The sequence below is a fragment of the Marmota monax genome, unplaced genomic scaffold (assembly GCF_021218885.2).
Source record: "Marmota monax isolate L192 unplaced genomic scaffold, Marmota_monax_Labrador192_F-V1.1 WCK01_AAM20220418_F8-fsc00193, whole genome shotgun sequence".
Classification (NCBI taxonomy): Eukaryota; Metazoa; Chordata; class Mammalia; order Rodentia; family Sciuridae; genus Marmota; species Marmota monax.
The window spans coordinates 1,495,814-1,519,935 of NW_026695203.1; the positions used below are offsets into that span (position 1 = coordinate 1,495,814).

The following is a 24,122-nucleotide window of genomic DNA, read 5'->3' on the forward strand; positions in this document are numbered from 1 at the left end:
TGCTGCCTGATGCTCCCTCCCAGGCTTTGAAAATGGCCTCTAGCTGCCAGTTTCACCTACTCCTAGACATAAATCCTCCTTTCAACCCTTCTAAAGTCCCATAAAACCCCACTTACCTGACTGTTCTCTGTGCCCACATCTAAGAATAGACGTTCTTCTCTCTTCTAAATCTTCCCTCTTTCTAAATCCAACTCCTTTATTAAGATCCAGCCATCTCCTGCTTGGTTTGCTACAGAGTGCAGACATTGCCCCATCTGTCCTTCACAGGCACAGTTTAGTGCTTGAGGGCACAGACTCCCAAACTGGGACAGAACTATTCGATTACAGTCCAGCCTTGAACACCCGGTGGGAGGCACGATTACAACTTTCTTGGCAAGGGTCTCATACTTCCATACTCTCTTCCAGGGTTTTTCAAGCAAGTACATTTTTTTAAAACATATACACATGCAGTAGTGAATTAAATTATTTTGATTATTCTCTTAAGCATCCATAAGCATTAAGCTATGAATAAATGTTTATTCTTACTGCTCTTAACATAATCATAAAAGAAAACAGACTTAAATACAAACCCAATGAAAAAACCAATTAATTCTAAATAATCAGCATTAATTTAATGCAACATATGATGTTTTGCTAAAACAAAACATTCTCAATGTAAACATGGAACTCACCACTGTCAAACAGAATCTGACCCAGTGTGGCCCTATGTACCTATCAAGCCTCTGTCTGTCATTATTTTAATGAACCTGTAAGAGATAGATTCTGAAGCCTCACACTAAAGAAAGCCCGCATAAGAGCCCGATGCAGGTACTACTTAATTATAGAGTGGTGAGCCAAATTGTGGGACGTTTTCATTCAATTAAAAATAAAAATTAAAAACTTTAGACACTTTTACAGAAGCATGCACATTTTTATAACGTTTCCAGTTTTCCGGGAGTCTGGGAATCCAGGTTCTATAGTACTTCATTGATCTAGATATTTATACTTTGACTCTGTGAACAGACCTATATAGTACAGGCTGACAGGAAAGGACTATTTTTAACTTTTCTTCAGTTTTCCTCATAGGACCTAAAATGATGCTCAGCATATCCAGGATGCTAACAAAAGACTCCTTGAATATATTATTTCTACTTCTTCCATGCATTAATTTATTAATTCCAACCCCTCTAAATCTCCCAGGAAAGTGCCTGATTATTTTTTGATTCTGACTCTAAGGACAAATATACATATGTACCCCATAAAATCTTTCCATAAATAGCTCCACAAAACAAGGCAAGTCAGATTCAAGATGTTAAGAGACTAAGCAATGACCAGTGTGAGAAAATCAGAGGCAAGATGACCTAAGGGTCCAGCAATAGTTTAAGAATGTCCGAATAAAATGTGGTTTGTTTTATTGACCAGTGAAAAAATTCTTTTTTGCACACCATTATTTGAAGGTCACATTTTTCAGACTATAGCGATCTCCAAAATTCAGGACAAAGTAGAGAAAAAGAGTTAAAGTGTCCCAAATCTACAGATGCTCAACTCCCTTATATTATTACATATGATATAACCATGTTATTACATGATACTATTTATATTTAACCTAGGCACATGCTCATTTGTACTTTAAATCATCTCTGGATTACTTATAATTCCAACTACAATGGGTGCTATATCAATAGTCACTGTGTTGTTTATGGAATAATGACAATTAAAAAGCCTGAACATGTTCTGTAGAGATGTGATTTCTTTCAAATATTTTGTAAGCAGTGGATTGAATCCACAGATGCAGGCCTGCAGATATGTAACTGTGTTAACTGCCTCCTAGATGATAATAGCCTGTTAAAAAAGTCAGCAGAAAATGAATTTTCTCTGATCCTTGATATTTTCATAGAACAATCTATATTTTGGATGTTTCTGAGATGTGCAGAAGGAGAATAGAGTAAAAACAAATTGACTAATTCTCCCCTAAAAGGCCACGTGCCACACGAAGACCAGTTTGTTCCTGGGTGTTTTAATATTTCTCCTAGTTAGTTCTATCACCTGAAAGCTTTACCACTGCATGTGGGAGGGGTGTCCTTTCTGATTGTCCTCTGTAAATATGTCTTCCATTACAACTGGTGAACTGATGCTAGCTATGGCCAAAGCAGATGGCCCTTCTGGGGAATAACTCTTCTAAACGTCCTCTTCTATCCCACAACTTTCAGCCTAAGGTGGGTCTTGGAAGCTCTATGCACCTCCCCTTAGGCTCTCTCTCATGGGACACCTTAGTGGCAAGCCTTAGTGGCAAGACTTGGGGCGGCCAGGAAGCCAGGACTGCACCTGCCCCCTTCACCTCACGCCCCCTTCACCTCACGCCACAGTGCCTGAGTTCTCACCAGTGGAAATGACTACTTTACTTACAAACACACCTTCAAAAAGTGCCCAGGAAAGTTGTCTGTGTCACTCAAACTATGATTCAAGTTGGCTTCTCCGTGTGGCAAATGCCAAATAACTGAGTGAAGAGCTAATTAGGTGTATGGTGGTTGAGGTGGTCATTTGGGAAGAAGGAAAGGATTGTTTTGGAGGAAAATTTACCAGTTGGGGAGGAGCATCCTGGAATGGCTTACGAGATAATGGGAGGAAAATGAGAAATACTCTGCAAGTTTACATCTCTTTGGTCCTGCTTGAAAGTACCTGGGACGCAAGGCCTTTAGACATCCTTCATGCTTTAATGAGGATTGAATTTTAAGCTAATTTCAAAGAATCATACAATCACATTAAAGATAAACATATCCTATGAAAGGAATATTTGGCTTACTCTTGGTAACCAAACATAGGACTCAGGACCATCAGAAATATGTTATAGGGAATCCTATTTCAGCTCAATGGAGGATGCACTTAGGAAAAATGAGGCATCTTCAAATCTATTTCCTTCCAAAATAGTGAACATAGAACAGCTTATTCAGGGACTGAGTGATGTCAACTTGGGCTTGATATTGATTCTAGGTTATCTGAGCTGTTCCTTCTTAATTAAGAATATTTAAAAGTCAGATCTGAATTAATAAGCCAATATGTTCTTTAGTTATTTCACAGAGTAAAAAATAAATATGCATTAAAAATGTAAGCTAAGTTCTGATTCATCTTTAGTATGGTAGGTATTTTCCAGAATAATGCTCCTTGGGAAGGTAATGGCCAGTACTTACCCAGCACTCAGTGAGAGCCTCTAACTGTTCATTCCTCCTCAAACTTTCAAGTAGATGCAATTGCTGCCCTCACTCTATGGAGAAGGGAACCTGAGCCACTACAAGTTAAGTGAGGTGCTTGGATTATAGAGTGCAGACCCAGAAGTCTACCAGAATCAAACCCCTCCACCTTCAGAGTTCAGGCACTTAACACGGACACTGTCCACACATAGTGCTGTCGAGGGCCCAGGGCTAATCTCAGAATATCACCTGACTCCTAAACAAATTGAGCCTCCAGAGTGCAGAGTGTGTTGTGTTTTACCCCTGTCACCATGGATCTTTGCATATATATAGACCAGGACAGAAAGGAAATGTCAGAACATCTTCAAAGCCATTGATAATTGCTTACTGCAGCCAGTATAGCAGTGATACCAACTTCCAGTGTAGTCAAGTAGAGACTGAGATCACTAAGTCAAGTCAAAATCTTCCCTTTCTTTGCATCTCATAGATGCATCTCATAGCTTCAGAGCTGGAAGAGGACTTTCTTAGATGTTGTCTGATGAGTGTACCAATTTCTACCTAGAGGATCATATTCTGGAGCCAGGCTATGGCCTTGAGAGCTCATTTTCCCTGCTCTACCATTTATTGTCTCATTCAGCCTCATACCATAGCCAAAAGGAAATTCTAATAACATTTGGTCATCTATTTCCATGTCCCTCATCACCACCATCACTACCAGACTAAATCAAAGTCCTTAGGTAAAAGTGCCAGGTCTTTGAAGTCTTGGTCCCTTATGGTCTCTGATCTTTTCTCCTTCTGCCTGCTCACTCTATCTGGACTCCACTCACTCTGGGTGCCTTTCAGGACCCCCACCCCACCCCCGGACTCTGCACATCTTGCACCTTCAGCTTTGAGAGCACTTTTCCTGAACCCCTGGGGCACCTCCACTTTATTCTTCAAACAACTAGAGACCTCCCAAGAATGCCAGCTGTGTTCTAGAGCTTGGGTCTCTTCCATTTCAGTTTTCCTACAGCCAGTTTAAAGGAGCTTGCTTATCTTCTGGGTGTTCAGATAAAGGAAGAGCAGTGAGAGTTTGAGCAATAGCAACACCACAGGCCAAGTCATGAAATAGTAAGAATTCCTGGCCCGTAAAAGGGGAGACAGGAGTCAGTGGAAGTGTTCTGGAATCTTTTGGTGAGGGGATGATGTGGGTGAAGCACAACCCAGAGATTGATGTAGGTAATTAGCAAACCTGAGTCAGCAAGAAATGGCAATTATATTTAATGTACTATGATTAAGGAGGCAGAAAATAGCAATAACTTTTGAAGTGATTTTTCACACACACACACACACACACACACAATGCTTAAATAAAATGAGTTTTAGTGCTTGCAGCAAGGAAAACAGTTCATTTTTGTTAAAGATCCACTTACATTAGAGTTTGTATGATGTAGGAGGATGTGATAACAGGAGACCCAAGTTTGGGTCTGGTAGTTCACACTAAATAAGAAATTACATTGGATGGATGAGCCACATGATGGATGTAACTCGGTAGGACAGTGGCTAAGAACAGGGGTTGTGCTCAAAGACAAGGATGTTCCAATGGTTTCCAACTCTGTAGCCTTCTGTGACTTTAATCTCCCTAAGCCTCACTTTGCTTCATTGTAAAATGGAAAGAGAAGCATCTCCCTCATAGGATGGCTATGAAAACCAGATGGCATAACATTTACAAACACTCAGCAAAGGAGACGAGACACAGTCAGAGTTCAAACAGCTGTTGCTGCTGTTGTAATTATTCTAATTATTTACAAAGAGGGAGACAGATTAGGTAATCTCTAAGGTCTTCTCCAGCTCTGAAATTCTATGGTTCTGTGAACAGCTCATTCCCAAGTGACGTCAGATAAATGAGGTCTCACTGTATAGTGGGCAAGAAATCAATATGGCCAATTTTCAATTGTACCCAGTAAGGTAAAGTGAGCAGAGTATGAATTATTCAAAATCTTTGGTTACACTCAATATATTTCTATTTGATCTTGGAATGCCTAGAACTTTTTTAAAGAATACGTTCTATCCCTCTCATGTTATGTTTAATGATTAAAATGAGTCTGGCCTTTCTCTGTTCACTAAGGGGAAAGAGATAGAACAGCACTAGATGTTTTAACTATGCTATCTCACTTAATAACTGGAGACTTGGGTGAAATCATCCAGCAACTGATAGGGGAATAGAAGAATCAAGGAGGATACTGCAGTCTTGGCCTGAAAACCAACCTCTCCGATCAAGAGCCAGCAAGACAGCCTCTCCTGTGATAAATCGGAATATCAGGCAGTCCAGGTGGCCTGCGCTCTGGCATTCCAAGAGTGAGAAGATACTGTTGAGTGTTTTTCCACCCATAGCTTAATTTCACAAGAGCCTTATCACAGCAGTGATGTCTAATTAGCATTCCCTGGAACAATGGCCACAGCCCAACACTATAATACTCCAATTATCTAAGTTCTCATTTGTCATTTAAGAGAGTGTCTCCACCTCTCACATACTTCAGTGTTAAAGTAAATACTCTTTTCATTTTTCTTTCTTCTTCCTTGTTTTTTTCAATAAAATAAATTGTCCCGGAAGACATTTGTATTATTTGAAGACAAAAAGCACCACAAGAGACAGGTAGGAGAGTGGGAGTTTGTGCTGGACTCCAGAAGCCATCTGACCAATAAAGTTAGGGCACTTGTTGGAGTCCAGGTCTCCACCGACTGACCAGCTGTGAGACTTTGCTAAATTACTGAACCTTTCTGAGCCTCAGTTTCTTCGTTTGGAAACAGGATGATCTGAGGATATTAACTCAGAGGCTAACAGAGCTCGAGTTTCAGAGCCCACCCTTGTGTCCGGCACATTCAGGTGATCATATATTTATATAAAATTCACAAAGATCTCTTACCTGCACTTGGCAGAGACTCTGTCTCTTGTTACTGCTGCTTCTGTCCATCATGTGAGGAGAGCTATGGAGAAGCCTCGGGCACTTTCGCCATGTGGGTGGGAGGCTGAGTTGGGGACAGTTAATTGAGGTCTAGAGGCCCTGTGTGGTGCTCTGAAGTTGTTTCTGTTATTTCACTATCACCAGGCATCCCAGGGTAGGCTGACTTCAGAGCACGCTCCCCTGCCATTTCTATGTCTATATTTTTATTCGTATTGCAATATTATTTTTATACCTAAATACATCTTTCTTAAAGAGAAATTCTAAAATGGCATTAGCTTCAGGCCCCAGAAAATCTGGATGGGCCTCCCCTGGCAGCACTTTACCCCCTTGTTGTGAAGATTAACGTGGAAGTATTTTCCCCACTTTCCTCCTCTACTGTCTTTTACCTTCCTCTCTTCTTTTAAAATATCATATAGTAATGAAAATGGACCTGAAGATTCTCTAATCCAGGGCTTTTATGTTTTTTTTCCCTAAAACATGTCCTCCCTCAAATAAAATCATAGCCATGATGTTGACATGTGAAAAAAAAGCCATAATTAACAGGATCTGGATGAAGGTCAGTCTTCATTGTTTGAGGGATGATCCTCTCTGTTTCTAAAAATTGCTACAGAGCCCCTGTGAGCTCTGGGATTCCAGGGGACCCAGTTTGAAAACTCAGGATTTTAACTTCTTAACTTCAGAGAGGCTGGGTGATACCCATTATTCCCATTCTATGTTCAGTTCACCATATCTGTTTTTTAAAGTGTATGATAAAAAAATAAAACACTTTTTATTCTTTTTTTAACTTTAAAACAAGTTTATCTGTTTTAAAAATAATTTCTAAATATTCTTTATGTCATAGAATGTTCTAGAAGGATTGAAGACTTGAATGTTTGATATATGTGTATACATTTGAGTTTTTTTCTATAAAAATATTTTTAAGGACTACATGTACAAATGAGGCTTTAGGGCATCTTATCCAAAGCAAATAATTAATAATCAGTAAAAATTCACAACTTGTGTGTGATAAATATACTGTACATAATGCCATTGTACAAATAATAAATTGGCAGATAATGTTTGCAACCATTATGGCAGAGACACTCTGTTCTCTTAAACAGAAACTATGCAAAGAACAAGTCTAACTGGCCTGTAAAGTTACCCCCCCCCCAAAAAAAAAACCCTTCAACCTCCCCCATTCTTGAAAGAAATGCAAACTAAGTAACAGGAGCTTCACTTTGTATCCATCAAAAGAGCCAAAAATTGAGGGTTAACACCATTCTTTTTCGGGGTGAGTTAAGGAGGACCCTTCCTCCATTTCTGGCAAAAATGAGAAATTTTCCAGGCTTTCAGAAAGCAACCTTGAAATATCTATCCACATGTAAAATGGAAGCCCTTTTTCCAGCGCCACAGTGAGACTTTTGAGCCCTGTGAACTTTTGCCTTTGTGAACTTCTTTCCCTCATGAAAAGAAATTAAAATATGAATGTTTATACATGCATAAAATATATTTCATGACGGTGTTAAGTGTACAGATGAAAGTAACTCGTGCTGCATTTTGTTTTGTTTTTAATACTGGAGATCACACCTGGGGGCCCTTAACCATTGAGCCACATCCCCAGCCCTTTTTTGTGTTTTATTTAGAGACAGGGTCTCACTAAGTTGCTTAGGGCCTCGCTATGTTGCTGAGGCTGGCTTTGAACTCACAATCTTCCTCCCTCAGCCTCCAGAGTTGCTGGGATTATAGGTGTGAGCCACTGTGCCTGGCTCATTTTTTAAATTTCAATTATAAAAAGCGAAGATTAAAAGATTTCCAGGGTTTCTACAAACCTCAAGGTCTCTAAGAACTATGGCTTCTTTGCTCAAAAACCTCAGCTCTGACTTTTCAACTAGATGTTAGCTTACTGGAAATTAGAAGGGGAGTGACACTTCCTACAGGATGATGGTAGTGGCAAAAACTGGACTAAAATAGATTGGGTTGTACGTAACGTGATCCCATTTTAGTAGCATAATCACAGCCAGTAAGATGTGTCTGTGAGTGTGGGAGCTGCTGTCAGTTTTCTCTTGCAATCTAACAAAATTCCTAAAAATGAGTGGCTTTCTGGGTTAGTAATCTGGAATAGGCCCTTCTGGATAATTCTCTCGCTGTTCACCCCTCATGGGTAATTCATGCAGTTTCAGTCAAATGGCATCTTCTCTTCTGTTGGATTGTCTACCAGGGCCTCATACATCTGAGGGGTGTTTCTTTGCTCAGTGAGCCACGTGTGTCCAGCAGGCTGGCCCAGGTTTCTTCACCTGGTAGCAGAAGCAGTATCAAGAGCAAACGAAGACAAGCCCAATGAGCAACAACTCTCCAAACCCAAGTTTGCATCACATTTGCTAATGTCTCTTTAACAAAGGCCAGTCATGTGCTCAGACTCAGATTCCCCATGGGAGGGGATGTGACTGTAAAGGTCTACGGTGTATAACTGCGTGCTTTTGTGGAAATGGCAATGTAGTGTGGGCAAGACCAGCAAGGAGATCCATAGGAACTGAGTTTCCCATTGTTTGATAGTGATTCATAACACTTGTTTATTCATTCATTAAAACCATGCATCAAGTTCCTGAACTCTGTTGGATGTGTACAAAGGGGTAACACATCAAGGTCCATCTTCTGGAAAGAGGTACATTGAGGGACAAACCCATAACTAAAACTCTTTACTTAATTACCATAACATCATCTTTTGGGGATTAGAAAAATGTAGATTGTGCACTTGTTCATTTTAATTCCTGGTTTGTCCTTAAAGCAAAGACTGAGATAAAGACCTTTTTCTAGTTTAATCATTTGAGAATATACATCTTTGGAACTTGTACGAAGCCAGGTTAAGGAAAAGAGGAGCCAATACAACGATACATCATGCAGCTAAAGGTGGCTATGTGAGACAGCCGCTCAGTCCCATGGGAAACTCAAGGAGCCTCTGAAACACACTGCAGATTCTCATCTCCATTCATCAGAGTGGTTCCAGGAGTGTTTAGTGCCCTGTCTGGCATATGCTTGTGTGAGGTCATTAAGTCTCTAGGGATAAGCCTCTCTTGTGGCATCAATGAACCTTCAAGGCAAGAAGCAAAATGTCCATTGCAGATGTTGCATATGGTCAGATCCTAGGAGAGACTGGTTACCACCACAGTGGCTGGAGTAGGGGTGAGGCCAACAGGATATAAGTCTACACAGAGATGTTTGATCAAGTCCACCCTCGGAAAACTAAGATTGTGTGTCAAGTCCAATCTGTCGTGAGGTCATAGTCAAGGCATTTTCAAGCAATATCTGAAAAGGTTCAATTCAAAAGATTTGTATAATACACTACAGTATCTATTATAACAGATGAATCCAAGGCAATAATTGGCATTGCACATCCTTTTCTTCAACTATTTCTCAGCTGGAATTTCAGCTGGCTATTTGGCTAGATATAGTGACCCAGATTTCTGCTTCCAAGAGGTCCAAGTCCTTGACAAATAACTGGTGCTGCAGTTGCCCACTCACCAATAATGCTGACCACAGAAGCACAAGCTGGTATTGCAATCAGCTCCTGATTCCAGATACACTCTTCCTGGACCCAGTGTGCAGCAAGGCCATACCTCATCTCCACAGTTTAGCCAAATTACCTCTGTCAGTGTATTCCTTTCTTTTATTAGAGGACCAATGGCAAGAGGAGCCCAAAATGACCAGTTCATAGCCATTGTTTCAAGTATAGGGAGACCATATCCTTGAGGCATATGGTGAGACTGGTGTATCCATGGTCATCACCCATTGGACATCTCTACTGAAGCCTATGAAAAGTAGTGACCACAGCAGTGATTGGCAGAAGAGATGAGCCAAAGGAATGTGAAGTGGTGAGCAAGATGTTATCAGATACAGCAGTACCTGCTCCTTATATAGGAACTGAGTAGCCACACTGTGTCTTTCTTTTCTCTCCCCATTTCTTATCATCTGCACATTAGAATCAGAGATGTTCATTTATACATTGCATTTGAATTATTTATTGGCGTATTGTATAAGGCAATACTCCGATTTCTGCCCAGGTTTCTATTAGGATATCAAATTAGTGTTTGATGAAAAAAAATTTCCTTTTATGGAAATAGCCCTTGAAGGGGCAAAAGGAACTTTCATAGAAAGATTTAAAAGTTTTATTGTATAATAAGAACTGAGTATTACAGATCCTCAACAAATATAAGCCTTTATCCTTCCTCTTTTAACAAAATGAATGCCTTGCAAAAATCACTCCTATTGCTCAGATGTTGAAATTTTTGGTGGAAGAAGAGGACTTGGCTTTTGTTAATTATTTCTCAGTTGGATCCTCTTTTGAGGGGTAGTGGAACATGAATGGAGGAATGTCAAGCTGTGTTGAGGAGAGGTGAGGGTATGGGAATAGAGCCCACCCTTAGCAGGAGGGTCAACACTGTCCCTGCCTCTAAGGAAGGGCAAGTTCAGCCCCAGCAGCCCTGGGCAAGCATGTTCTGAATCTATCTTGTTCACCAAATCCTCATAACTGACATTAAAGAGCAGGTGAGCTAATAAGTCAAGGCAGAAGTGAGGAAACTATTCAATAAAAAATTTTAGAAATTATCCACCAAGGACAAACCACAATTCTGTAACAAATCACCAATTTATCTATAAATACTTGGTAATGAGATATTCTCTGTTTAAAAAAAAAATCCACAGAAGTTTCAGAGATTGGACAATCCAGTGAGCTTTTCTTGACTAATGCATGTGTGTAGTCGGGTACAGATATTAAAAAGTGTGACATGGTTCTTTCAGACATTAAGAAAAATATTACCGAAAATTATGCAGATTTTCCTGTCTCCTTAAATTAAAAGACAAATACAGTACTGCTTTCTCCTAATGGCCCAGCTATATCGATATGTAGGGCCTTTTTTTTTCCTGTTTTTCCCTCTGCAGTAAATAAGATTGGTAAAGTCTGAATAAAAGCTGCTTATATTATAGTGTGAATAGTTGAATGCAGCAGTTTCCGTGTACCCACATTGGTGGCAGGTATTTTGAGATTTCGAGACATTTAAAAACATTATTACTTCCTTGGCTCTTGGCAGTTAAGGAACACTGAGAGTATTGACCCTTAATATCTAGAGAAGTGGCTCATTTGGAAGACTAGCAATTTTATTATTGTTTCTGAGATGGTTTCCACAGGACCTCGAGCATCAGGAAGTTTAGTATGTCAGATTTAAGATTCATAATATTATTCTGATACTTTGGAGACCTGTCCTAGCATAAAACAAGTCTCATCACATCTCACAAGAAGCTAGGGAAAACCTCCATCAGGGAAGTCATTTACCTGAAATCTCAGGTCAATGCTAATGTCCTCTTGCTATTTCTGTCTTAACAAAAGCATTTCAACTTTTATCTGTGGATGATATCTGTGTTCTCTATCAAAATCATCTGTATTTGAACCTTATTTTAACTTTGAAAGAAAAGCTCTAAAATCACCCATCTTGGTACAGGTCTTATTCACTTGTACCAAGGCTTAAATAATAGAGAAGGTGTAATAAAGGCTTAGCAAAGATCCTCAAATTATTATGGCCTTTTGGAACACTGTATAAACCATCAACTATGGAGCTCCAGAGTGCCCAGCCAAAATGAAACTTGAAAATTGTTTCTCATTCCTTAGATTAGAAATTTCACCCTCAGAAAAGGTAAGTGCCAAGCAAGCCCCAAGTCACATGGCCAATAAATGACAGAATCGGAACACAAAATAGGAGTTCTGACTCAACCCAAGAGCTTCCCACTGTGTTCCCCTCCTTGCATCCTTATTTGTGGGCATGTGTCTATTGGTCCAGGTCACAAAGCAGCTTGGACACAATCCTCTGAGCCGTGGGAAGCAGCCTGTTTAATTTTCAATTTGCAGTACTCACCAAGTTTAATGGTTTATTTTTCCATATTAAATTTAGAAAGGGTTTATTTGACATTTTACATTAGATCTATTGCCTCATTCATTGGAGAAAAATTATAGTAGAACATTTTGTGAGCTGTAAATTAAGATACAGATAGAGTTATCCTTTTTATTATTTGAAGCATCAGAACAACTTTACTCAAAACGACTGGAGTTTGCATTTGGAATTAGCACTTTTAAATCAGAAACAGATTTGATTTTTCATTCAACTAACTCTGTTTTGTTTAGCTAAAAACCACTGGGGAATTTCCTTGACCCATTTTTCTTTGCTCAATATACATGAGCACACACAGATATAAATAAGAAAAATCTGCTCTTTCTTGAAGAGATGCCTCCTCAGCCCTGACTCTTCTCTACACAAACTTCAATCATGAGAAGGTGTCATCAGCATGGTGTCTAAGAGCAGTGGTCAAGCCCTGGCACTGCCTTTTTCTAGGTGAACAATCTCAGCCTACTTAATTAATTTATCTGAACAGATGTCAGAGACACACCTATGGGGACAAGTCCTCAAAGAATGGCTGTCTCTCTAGCCAGGAGAAGAAGAATGGTCATGCAGGACCCAGGGGAGGATGGGCAATGAGGCAGGAGGAAACACAAGTAGAAGGATTAGTCCCAATAAGGACTGGCCAACAATGATGTCATCTACCAAAATCTCAGAGAATGGTGACTTGGTAAAATCCTACGCAGATGTCCTCACAGGATTGAAAGTAAGGCAGTGGATGGTACTGGATATTAGTACCATAGTAATAGGTGTTAGTAGATTAATGATCATTAAGAAATGGTTATGCTAAAAAAGGTAAATACAGGTGCAAACACATTTTGAGTGAATGTTCTTAGTCCCATTATGGGGACCCAGTGAGACTCTGAGCTGAAGGCTGTGCTGTTAGGTGAAGAGGTGGAAGTTCCCCTGGTTGGATTGGGAAGCATCATGGGAGTGCACCATACATATCCTCCTCCTGTCCCATTCAAGATGGAAGAGACTGGTGCAGACTAAAAGAGATAGAATCAAGAGAAAAAAAGAAGGAATGGAAATTTTAAAAAAGAATATTTATCTTAAAATTTATCTGAGTACAGGCATAGAATAAGATGGGACTGTCAAGGAGAAGTAAGAACCTTATCATTAAGACTTAGCTTAAAATGACTTCACAAATGAAGACTTTCTGGAGTGTTCTAAGTCAAATTATTAATGCTTTATCCAAAGTATCAGTACATTATTTATATATTTTTATAATATTTATCAAACTCAATAGTTTATTAACTATTACATTAATAAACTTAAGTGGTTTATTAACTATCAACAAGCCTGCCTCATATATTAAATACAAAAGTGATCTGTGAATAATTGATTTTTTAAATTATTAGTACAAAACATAGTACTAGATACTCATACCATATTATTACATATTAGTAATTTAATTAATCAGCAATAAGAAATGGTTATTCTAAAGGAGGGAATTACAGGTGCCAACACAGTTTGAGTGGATGTTGTTAGTCTCATCACTGGTGAGATGAGATTGAAAAGTGAAATGAGAGTGAGAAGGTTAGAGATGGAAAGGGAAAATTAAGTAGATGGAGCAAAGAGATAACTCAAGCAAATTTTATAGGATATGTGTAAGTGACACAGAGGGTCAAGCTGAGCTCTGTCAAGGTGACCTATTAAAATAAAGAAACATTAGTTTTCAGTATGTTTATTTTGTTTTGTAGGCGCTGTACACCTTGTAGTCCTCTATGACCTAAAAGTAATAATGAATGAAATGCAAGTAGAGTTGTCCAGGATTAGATATGTGATACAGGGCAATTTGATATTCTGCGAAGTGAAGGTCAAAGGATATAAAAAATGGATATTGATGTCACTAAGGAATATGGAAGCCACAGTGATACAGAGACAAAGAATTCTAGTTTTGTGGCTAGCATTGTGAAAATATAGATTATTATTTTTTCTTAAAGCAGTACCTTGGAGCCATTATAAATATTGGAGGCATTTGGAGTGGATCAAACAGCAGAAGTTAGTGGGAACAAGAAATGGAGAGAATTAAAATGAAATAATAACTATATTTTGCTCCGATTTTAAAAAAAATTCTTCTGAAGGACTTGTCAATTAAGAGAAGTACAAGCTGTTGTCCTTTTAACAAAAAATTAAATCTGGTCTTTCAATTACCCCTCTTTTTAGACTTGGACAGGTGAATGAACCCAGTAGGGTGCTATAGTGAATACATCCCATACAGAAATTATATGAATGGAAAGATTTTTCATGCAATATTAGCATTTGGAATATCTGGGTTTAAACCCACACTCTCTCCACTGCCATCATTTGCTGTGTGCCAACAATGAGACAACCGGCCCCAGGGGAAAGAACATGGTTTCCTCAGGGCATTCATTCAAGCTTTACAAACAAAATCTGAAGAGACAGGACATGGGAGTTTAATGTTCAAGTGTTAATGAGGACTTAGCAATTGTGAATCTTAGGCTGTGCTAATTAAAAATAATTGTATGATCCTAAAAATAGGGAGTTTTCAGCTAGAGAGGTCTCTAGGTCATTGCTGCCTTTCAGGACTTCCATCTTGGTTGTACACAAATCTCAGTTGTGACCTTAACAGGGATAATCAGGTTGTGAGAGCCCTAGATTCTCTAAACAAATGCACTAGAGCCTAATTGAGATGAGAAAGTCAGTTACATGGTTTCCAGCGAGAAATAGCTCTTTCCAATGGAGAAACTTGGTGTTGAAAGTCAGGTTAAGTTTAGAAAGTGGCTTAGTGAATAAAAAGGAATCAAAATGAGAAGGGCCCCAGAGAGCATCCCATTGAATACCACCCACCCCAAAATGCCCACATACACTAGTTTCCTGGTAAGCCCACATTTTGCATCAAAGTTTTTCTTTATTCATCCAGGGATGCAGTCTCTGGAAAACCAGCATCACATTTCAGCATGTGTAAGCAGATTCCAACAGCGCCTGTATACAAGTGTGTATTAAGCATGTGGTTGCCTCCTATATAGAAAAGGAAAATGAGGTCGTCCATAAACTACTGATTCTCAAAATGTCATCTTGTGTTATTTATTAGCAAAGGAAGTAGGAAGTCATGTTGTGGCTTTCCCCAGTTTGCTACTGAATTCTTTAGGTGAGCTTTCCCTCCTCTTGCAATCAGGAAGACAGGGATGCTCCACACATAACCTTTATGGATGTGTTCACTTTGACTTGTGATTAATGTTCTGGAATGGTTAATCCATGTCTGCTTCTAGTGATCATCAGAGCTCAGTTGCTTTTCTCAAAGTGAGCCGCATTAGAGGTGGAAGAACCCTCCTAGCTCATTGGCATCCACGCAGCTCTGGTTCCCCTTGACCCTGGCCTCCTGTGACACTGTTCCTTAATGGATGCTTCACTTCCCGGTACATCAGGCCTGTTGCACATCTTGGTTCCAAACCCTTTGCTCTCTTCTCTGTGTGGGTGACTGGGCTATCCTGCAGAGGCCTGGGGCCAGAATGTGCCTTCACAGCATCTCTCCCTGCCTGTCCTTGGCTGGCCTGGGTGAGCAGAGGTTGGTGCTGATAAAGCCAAGGTCGCGGGTTCGTTCCCCATACAGGCCACCAAATGCCGCAGTCTGGCTGGGCACAATTCAGGAGCCACTTGTCAAAGAAACGAACTTTATTTTTAGAACCACACACGCCAAACAAAACAGCTCCTCAGGAAAAACCCTCAGAGCCCAACTGCCACCACTGGCTTCCCACAAGCCTCTCAACCTCCCCCACTCCTCCTGCTCTTGAGGCCGATTGGCTGGTTTGCGTGGGCGGAGCCAAAAAAGTCCCCCAGTGAGCAGCTCTGTGGTCTGAAAGGGCAGGGAAACAGCCCAATGAGCATCACCGCAGAGGAGCCAATCAGCTAGAAGTTGCTGGGGCCGCTGTGAGCCAATCATCAGCTGGCAGTCTGAAAGTTTGCTGGGGCCCCTTCGGCTGTGGCTCTCAACACCTTCACAGCATCTCTCCCTGCTTGTCCTTGGCTGGCCTGGGTGAGCAGAGGTTGGACGTGTAGTTCATTGTTCTGCCGGTGACGAGAACCTTGAAGGCCACATGGAGCTTTAAAGTTCGGTGCAAAAACATGACTTTATTTTTCTTTCTTTCTTCGTCAACTTAAGTTTTTCTTTTACTAATAAGCAACACTGGAGATGTATTAGGTGGTTCATAAAAGTTTTTCTTTGAATAGAGCAAATGTATTATTTTTATATAGTTGTGATAGATGAAACAGTGCCCCTCTCCAGATGTCCATGTTCTAAACTATGATGCACACATCATAGTTGTACATACATCACCTTACATAGCAAAGGGACACTGTGACTAAGTTAAGGCTTTGACTTTAAAAGATTATCCCAGATAACTTATGTGAGCCCAGCATAATCACAGTGCTCCTTGAGAGAGTCAGAGAAAGAGACAGGGCAATGTAAACAGAGAAGCAGAGTGAGGCAGGTCAAGGGTATCACACCAGTCAGTGCTGGCTTTGAAGACGGAGGAACACAGCAATGAGCCACAGTGCATGTGCAGCCTCTAGAACCTGCACAGGGCAAGAAGGCAGATTCTTCCCTGGAGTTTGTAGAAGGAGCAAGATGCAGATGACACCTTGAATTTGGCCTAGTGAACTCTACTTTAAACCTAAGAAACAGAACTGTGTCATTATTATTAGCTATACTATTATCTCCAGCAACCTAAGAAAGACTCAGTCAGTGTCTGGTGTCTGGTCATTTGTTACCGCAGCCATAGGAAACTCATACAGTAGTAGTACTTTACCATTTCCCATTGTACTCTATATGGTATCACACAGACAAAATTCATATTTTGTGGAAATGAATAAGATACGTAGGATTTGTCACTTTGATTTTTACCTGGTATGAAATTCAATCTGATGTGTTCAGTAGTAATAGTTCTGAAAAAAATGAGACTTATTTATGAATATATAGAATAATATGAGACCTGTTACTTGAGACTTGGAGCTGCAACAGAGAAAAATTACTTTACCGATAAATCAATGGGTGCTGGGAGCCATTAGCCAAGTAGGTATGACAATTTCCTTGCCAGCGTACCCCATGTTGCTGACATGTTGCAATGACATTGAATGTAAGTGACCTTGCTCAAGGACCAAGGCAGATTAGGGTGTTCCCGGTTTTAAGATAATCTTGTTTAGGGCGTTCCCAGTTTAGGTTCCAGGTTTAAGGTTTAAGATTATTCCTGCTGGGAATAGGGCGTATCCTGCTGCCTGAGTTCCCCTTGAGTTGGGATTCAGACAGTATATTTTGGAGATAGAAGCCCAGAGAACGTGGATTTGGGAAGAGAACGTGGATTTCCCCAGAACGTGTTTGTAGACGGCTGGTGTGAGTTCGGGAATAAAGAGTTGCTGTTTGAATCTACAAGCTGTGTGGTGGCTCGTGATTGTGTGCCCAGCCAGACTGTGGCATTTGTGCCCAGCCAGACTGTGGCAAATGGGCTTGATGCATCTATTTATTTTGCCATCAGCCCCATTGTCTTTCTGTTCCTCAGCAGTCTACTGGCGATACCCTGTTATTGACGATGGGTCGACTCCTTTCTTCAGGAGCTACTGCCTTAGCCCCTGTGCTCTTTCATCTTCTATAGCTCAATGTGCAAAAATTGTGCAACCTGTCTAGGACTCTACTAGAAAGAGAGTTACCTGGCTGAGCCATGCAGGAGAAATACTTTCATTAGCTCCTTCTCAGCATAATCATTTAAATATATCCAGTACTTTTTAGCTTATGAATTCTATGATTTCATTTGATCTTCACAATAACTTGGTGAAGGAGGTATCATGACCTTCATTTTCTGATAGAGAAAACTAGGGTAAGGAATGTTTCCAGGTAGTACAGGACAGAAAGAAGATTTGCACTCAAATTTCATTTTTTTTTGTTGAGATTTTAAAATAAATGCAAGTTTGCTATATCAACAGTTTTTACCATTTTACCTCAGTGTCATGAATCCAAATCCATGTTTTGAAGGCATAATTTAATGGTAAAATAACTTGCACATTTATAAAGTGATGTGGATATGCAGAAAGTCTGAAAAGTTTGTATGAGGAAGCTCATCCAAAATAAGGAGGTGGGGGCTAAAAAATAATAGAAGGAAGATCAGTGGAGGAGACAAAGGGGATTGAGGGGAAGGGGTGGGGATCGTGTAGGAAGAGGTAATGGAATAAATCTGACACAACTTTCCTTGTACATATATAAATATACCACGGTGAATCTCACCATCATGTACATCTACCAAGACACGAATTAAAAACAAAACAAAACAAAACACAAAAACTCTATAGGCAAATAGAAGAAAGAAAGGTGGATTAGAGGAAAGGGAATGGGGGGGAGTACTGGGGAATAAATTAGAACAAATTATATTCCATGCTTGTATAGTGATGTCAAAATAAATCCTTTTGACATATATAACTGAAAAGAACCAATGAGAAATCACCCAAATATTATTGCTCAAAAGAAATCAGTGTGACTGTTTTGATGCATTTCCTTCCAAATGTTTTTCTGTGCATTTATACAAGCACATGTTTTCTGGACATTTTTCATTTAAGGTTTTGTGTCTCATCAAGTTTTGATTATTTGAAGAGAAATGGGATGACTTTCTAACTTTGCCGTAGTTAAAGTTTTACAGTATTGCTTTTCAGTGACCTATTTTTCCTGGGTATTTAAATACAAATTTAAAAATCTACTCACCCTTCTTGAGTATACTATTTTTTTTTTTCTGTATTAGGACCAGGATGCTCAAAATGTGGTCTGAAGACCAACAACACCAACAACACTTGGGAGCCCTTATAACTGCAAATTGTCTACCGAGTCAGGCTCTTCCGGGCAAGGTCAGGAATCCCTGTTTTAATAAGCTCTCCAGATGATTTTAACACATGCAGAAAGTTTGGACTGAAATACTTGCCTTTCCATGTGGGTGGATGAAGCAAAAGCAAATATGCCGTAGGTTAAAGACAAACAGAATAATTGTCATCCTTGGAAGAAAAGAACACGAGATGCTTGACTAGTGAGATTTCCCACATCCGCTTGCCTCCAGCATCTACTACCCATTCATCTGTTGGGTGAGGGGCTACAGCCCTGGCTAAAGTCCTGTGTACTCACCTGCAAATGCAATAAGTAGTTAGCTTTGCTTATTATCATTCAATCAAGTTTCCTATGCAAACACTTCTGCTTAAGCCAACTAACAATCCTTTTACCAAAATCAGAATAGGATAAAAAATAGGCAAATTTTAAGTTCAGTTCTGATATCCTTCCTAAAAACTCGTCTATCTTGTTAGAGCAAATGGAGTAGAAAAGAAAGACATTTTACAGACCCTGTCCTCCTGGTGATTCACAGTCTTATTGGGAAATAAAAATTTCAAAGATAAAACTCAATAAACAGTCAAGTCCTAAGTCAACTATATTCAACTGTGATTGCCAATCCATGAAATAAGCAATGAGTGCTCTGGATTATGCAGAAAGAGGCACATTGACCAGGGAGACTCTCCTTAAGAAGAAGGAATTTGAGTAGGACCTAAATAACAAATATCAGATTGCTAATAATAATAATGCCCCAAACGCTACCTATTAGTTTGCCATGGGTGGGATCCTAGGTTAAGCAACTGATGTGGATTATTTCTCCTGTCCCTTCTAATGCCACTATAGCATACTTATCGTACCTCCTCGTCAGCAAGGCTAAAGGTTCAATCATTTTAGCAACATTATGTAAGTAGCATTTTGTGGAGTCAGAATTTGGTACTGCAGAGCCATGCTTCATCCCCCTTTAGCCTTAACTGATGACTCCGAGAAGTTTTATAGACTGACAAAGAGGCTTGTAGCATGTTGTAGCGAGAGCTAGTCAAGGTCATGCAGCAAATCTGCCCGACCAGGCCACAGGATTGTTATTGGAAGGCCACAGCAGCCTAGAAGGACCATCACAACAATCCTTATATTCATAGATGATGATCTGGGATATCATAAATACTGAAGAAACATTCCACTTTTGAACATAATGAAAGTGATATTTTTAAGGCTAGACTAACAGTCAAAAAACACACTTTGGTAGAGGTAGTTGAGTAGAAAAACCAACAAATAGGGCAAATGTTCAGCCAGATGGTAAGGAAAAGGGCCAGAGTCGTGGCAGGAGTAAATGAGAGTGATTGATTATTAAATATCAGAAAAGAAAGAAGAAAGGTTTTAATGGCAGGTTGGCCATTAGGGACTGAGAGGAAGGCTTACAAGTTGAATTTGACATTCTGGATTATTTTGAAATGGACAAAATTTTTAATTATCTGGAGAGAGGTTGTCAGCAATTAATAAGGCAGTTACTTTATTTGCAGAGGTTGAGGGTTTAGTCATTCCTACTCCCCTTTATTCCCAGTCACTTACTTCTAATTGGGCTTTGAGACCTTTTGATCTTAAAAACATTTGAGTCAGTCCCATCGGCTTCATCCTTTCTGTGTAGCTTTCTCCAAGTGCTGGTCACCTTTCCGCTGGCCTCTGGCAATACCAGCAGGGTGCTCTTTGCCTTGAGTCACTTCCCCTGAATCTATCATTTTGCTCCACAGATGTTTCTTTTTAAAACCAATACCTAATTATGGCATCTTCCTGCTAAGAGTTTAAAAATATTTCCCCCTTGCCTCTTATTGCAATATTTTCTTTGGTGTGGCATTCAAAACTAAAGGAAAAATATAATTTGTTGTCTAAATTAGACACTGCACATAGGCCTGTTATGATTAACACTGGGACAAAAGACGATGGGCTCTGTTGATGTGTCAAGCCACCTTCTCTTCCAGTAGCACTTTGTGCATAAGTAATACCCAAAGGGTTGGTGAGACCACCCTGCTCCAGAGGCCTCGTGTCTGGTCTGTGCACAGCTGGACCCGCAGAGCCTGAAACACTGCCCACACATCACAGATGCTCAGTAACTGCAGAAAGGAGGGAGGGTGGGAGGAATGAGGTAATCTAATAGTTCTGGAAATGCCTTAGTCTCGTGCTGTTACAGTGAAACAGAGTGGAGGTCTAAGGAGGTCTGACATCCTTGGAGAGAGGAAGCCACAGAAAACCAAAGGAGGCAGAAAGGATTTGTAGAAGGCGAAAAAGGGAGGTCTCAACTCATTCCCCAGATTTCATGATTTAAGATAGAGCAGCTCTCAGGAGGACGATTCGAGGTAGACAAAACAGTGCCACCCCTTGGGGTCAGGGAAATCGTCTTTAGCTTTGTGAGATCGTTCATACTCTCCATAAATGTCCACGTGGAGCTGTTGAGAAACATGCGCGTCTCTAGGGTTCTAGATGGTGTCACTACAGAGAGAAATGTCCTTTCTATACCTAGAAACAGCCTCAGTGAGGAGAGGAAACTGTGTCACAGGCATGGGAACAAAAGGGAAAATGATGGAACAGAACCTGTAATTTAGTTACAAGAATGTCAGCTTTCAACACAAATGAGATGTCATGTCATTAAAGCACCTGAAACAAATAAAATGAATCAGGAAAATTCTTCCCTTTTGTCTGAGATAAAGGAAGATTAGAAACCACATAAAATTTGCAAAACTTTTTATATTAACTAAGCAAAAAATTTATGGGTGTGTGTGTGTGTGTGTGTGTGAGAGAGAGAGAGAGAGAGAGAGAGAGAGAGAGAGTGGGAGGGAGAGGACACTCTCTCTGATCACTTAGTTGATAGCCCAACAGGGCAGCCAAGATGCATGACCTTTCAAAATAAAGTCCTACAAGGTAAAAAGAGCATAGCTATAAATAAGTATAAATTAAATACTTTTAATGGTCAGGAGCCCCCATAAAACAAACATCACATTTGTTTAGCAGTCTACTGATCATTTTTGTCCTTTCCCCAAATGGAAAGCCATACCAGAAACTTTCCATCTTGTTTGTTAGGTCAGAAATATTCATAAAGAAAAAAACAAGTGATGAATTTCAATTTAGAGGAAGAGAATGCTCTTCTCACCTGGGGCTGCCCCTCCCTGCTGCATTCAGGTCATTGTCTGGGGAGCCCTGGTCCAGCGCTGTTGTTCATGGAGGATATATTCTTTTTTTTTTCCCTAGCTATCTATGAGCCTTCCTGCGAAGCATACAAACACCTAGGCCAGACGTCAAATTACTACTGGATAGATCCTGATGGCAGTGGACCTCTGGGGCCTCTGAAAGTTTACTGCAACATGACAGGTAACTGTGTTATATTTATGCTTTATAAAGATGGCTTTCCTATATGTCGAGAATTAATAGTTCCATGGGTGGTTTGTGTCTTCGGTGCTGTATTCTTGCCACAATATCTAGTGAGTTAAACATGGCTGGATTTGTTAGGTAAAATGCTGACAGGTATTTCCAAAGAAATGAAGCCTTTGGATGCTGTATTTTTTTTTAAGTCTATCTTTGACTTGAACAATTAATAATTAACATTTAAAAAGTCAGCAAATACGGGAAAGCACCACAAAGTGAAATTGCAAAGTTGAAAGCGCCCAGAAAGAACTGACCCACGAAGCAGCCTGTCCTAGTAAGTATACAAGGGAAATTTAGCGTCCCTGCTTAAATATCCTCCCTGCTCATGTTGGTGGAAATTTCCAGACCACTGCAGACTGCCCTCTCTTCTCCATGATTTCAGAACCAACCTTTCTGTGTACTGAGATCCCTTTCTGGCAATAGCAAAGATAACCTGAAGCTTTTGTGAAATTTATTCATAGAGAAAACCTAGTTTTTCCTTCAGTTCCATATTAAATTTCAGGGCTATGAAATGAGATTGGGGGTTGTGGTAAACTCCCAGAGCAGTGTGTATGATCTACACATCTCTCAGATATGAGCAAATTTTCCACAAGACATTGGCAACATTTTATCCTCCAAAAATCCAGAAGGGTGTGAGACAGGCACTGTTTACTGGCTCCAGGAGAGGATTAGGATTTAACCAGAATTCCTGAGGCACATGATGCTATAGGATGCTTCTGATGACTACTGCTACACAGGAACCATCAATTCTTTAGGCAGACACCTGGATTTGTATCCTGAATCCATTAGTCTTAGATGTGTGATCTTGGGTACCTTAATTAACCATATTAAGCTCAATTAACCATATTAAACTCAGATATCTCTATCTGTAAAATGAATTAAAAGTAATACCTTCCAGGTACCAAGGCACATGCCTGTAATCCCAGCGGCTCGGGAGACTGAGGCAGGAGAATTGCAAGTGTAAAGCCAGCCTCAGCAATTTAGTGAGGCACTGAGTAACTCAATGAGATGCTGTCTCTAAATAAAATATTAAAAAGGGCTGGGGATGTGGCTCAGTGGTTAAGTATTCCTGAGTTCAATCCCCATTACTAATAATATTAATAATAATAATAATATTAACAACAACAACCACCACCACCTTATAGCATTATTATATGAGCAAAATAAAATAGGATACAGATGATCTTAACACATTGTCTAATACATAGTAAACAGTATCTGGTTATAAGGTACTATTATTATTTTCAAAGGTGTCAAGAGTTAAATAATTGAGCACATCATCCTAATAAAATTCAAATTGAGATCTGTTTGAGGTTAATAATTTAAATCGGACTATACTTCAGAATCATTTATTAAATTTGTTTTTTTTTCTTTTTATACAAATTTCTTGGGTTCATCCCAGGAGACTTTGGTTCTGTTGGACTCCAGTGGAAATGGGATCGTGCAACTAGAATTTAAAATTCTCAGCAGGACTGGAGACAGGCTGTAGGCCCCAGTGGAGAAGTTTTCAGCAATATCAGGAAGCTAGGTGTGGTACTCAGCTTTTTGTTGCTGTGACAAATACCTGGTAAAAACAACTTGGAGGAGGCAAGGTTTATTTTGGCTCACAGTTTCAGAGGTTCTGGTCCATGTTCTATTAGCTGGGGCTATGGCTTTGGGCCTGAAGTGAGGCAGAACCTCATGGCATAAGGGTGTGGCAGAGGTCAGTGATCCTGTTCCCTGCAGCCAGGAAACAAAGAAAGAGGAAGGGGTTTAGGGATAAAAAATACCCTTCCAGAGCCTGTTCCCAGTGACCTACTTTCTCCAACTCTTTCTCACCACTTACAGTTGCTAGCACCTCCCAGGGGTCCATTCAGCC

General features: G+C 40.0%; 1 protein-coding gene across 1 annotated transcript in view; it reads left to right on the plus strand.

The window, feature by feature from the left end:
• Cntnap2 (contactin associated protein 2) overlaps nucleotides 1-24,122 on the plus strand; it is a 1,911,322-nt gene that overhangs the window by 1,203,587 nt on the left and 683,613 nt on the right. Inside the window, exon 12 of the mRNA XM_058574358.1 lies at nucleotides 22,091-22,210. Within this exon, the coding sequence (XP_058430341.1) occupies nucleotides 22,091-22,210 (120 nt within the window). The remainder of the gene's footprint in view (nucleotides 1-22,090; nucleotides 22,211-24,122) is intronic.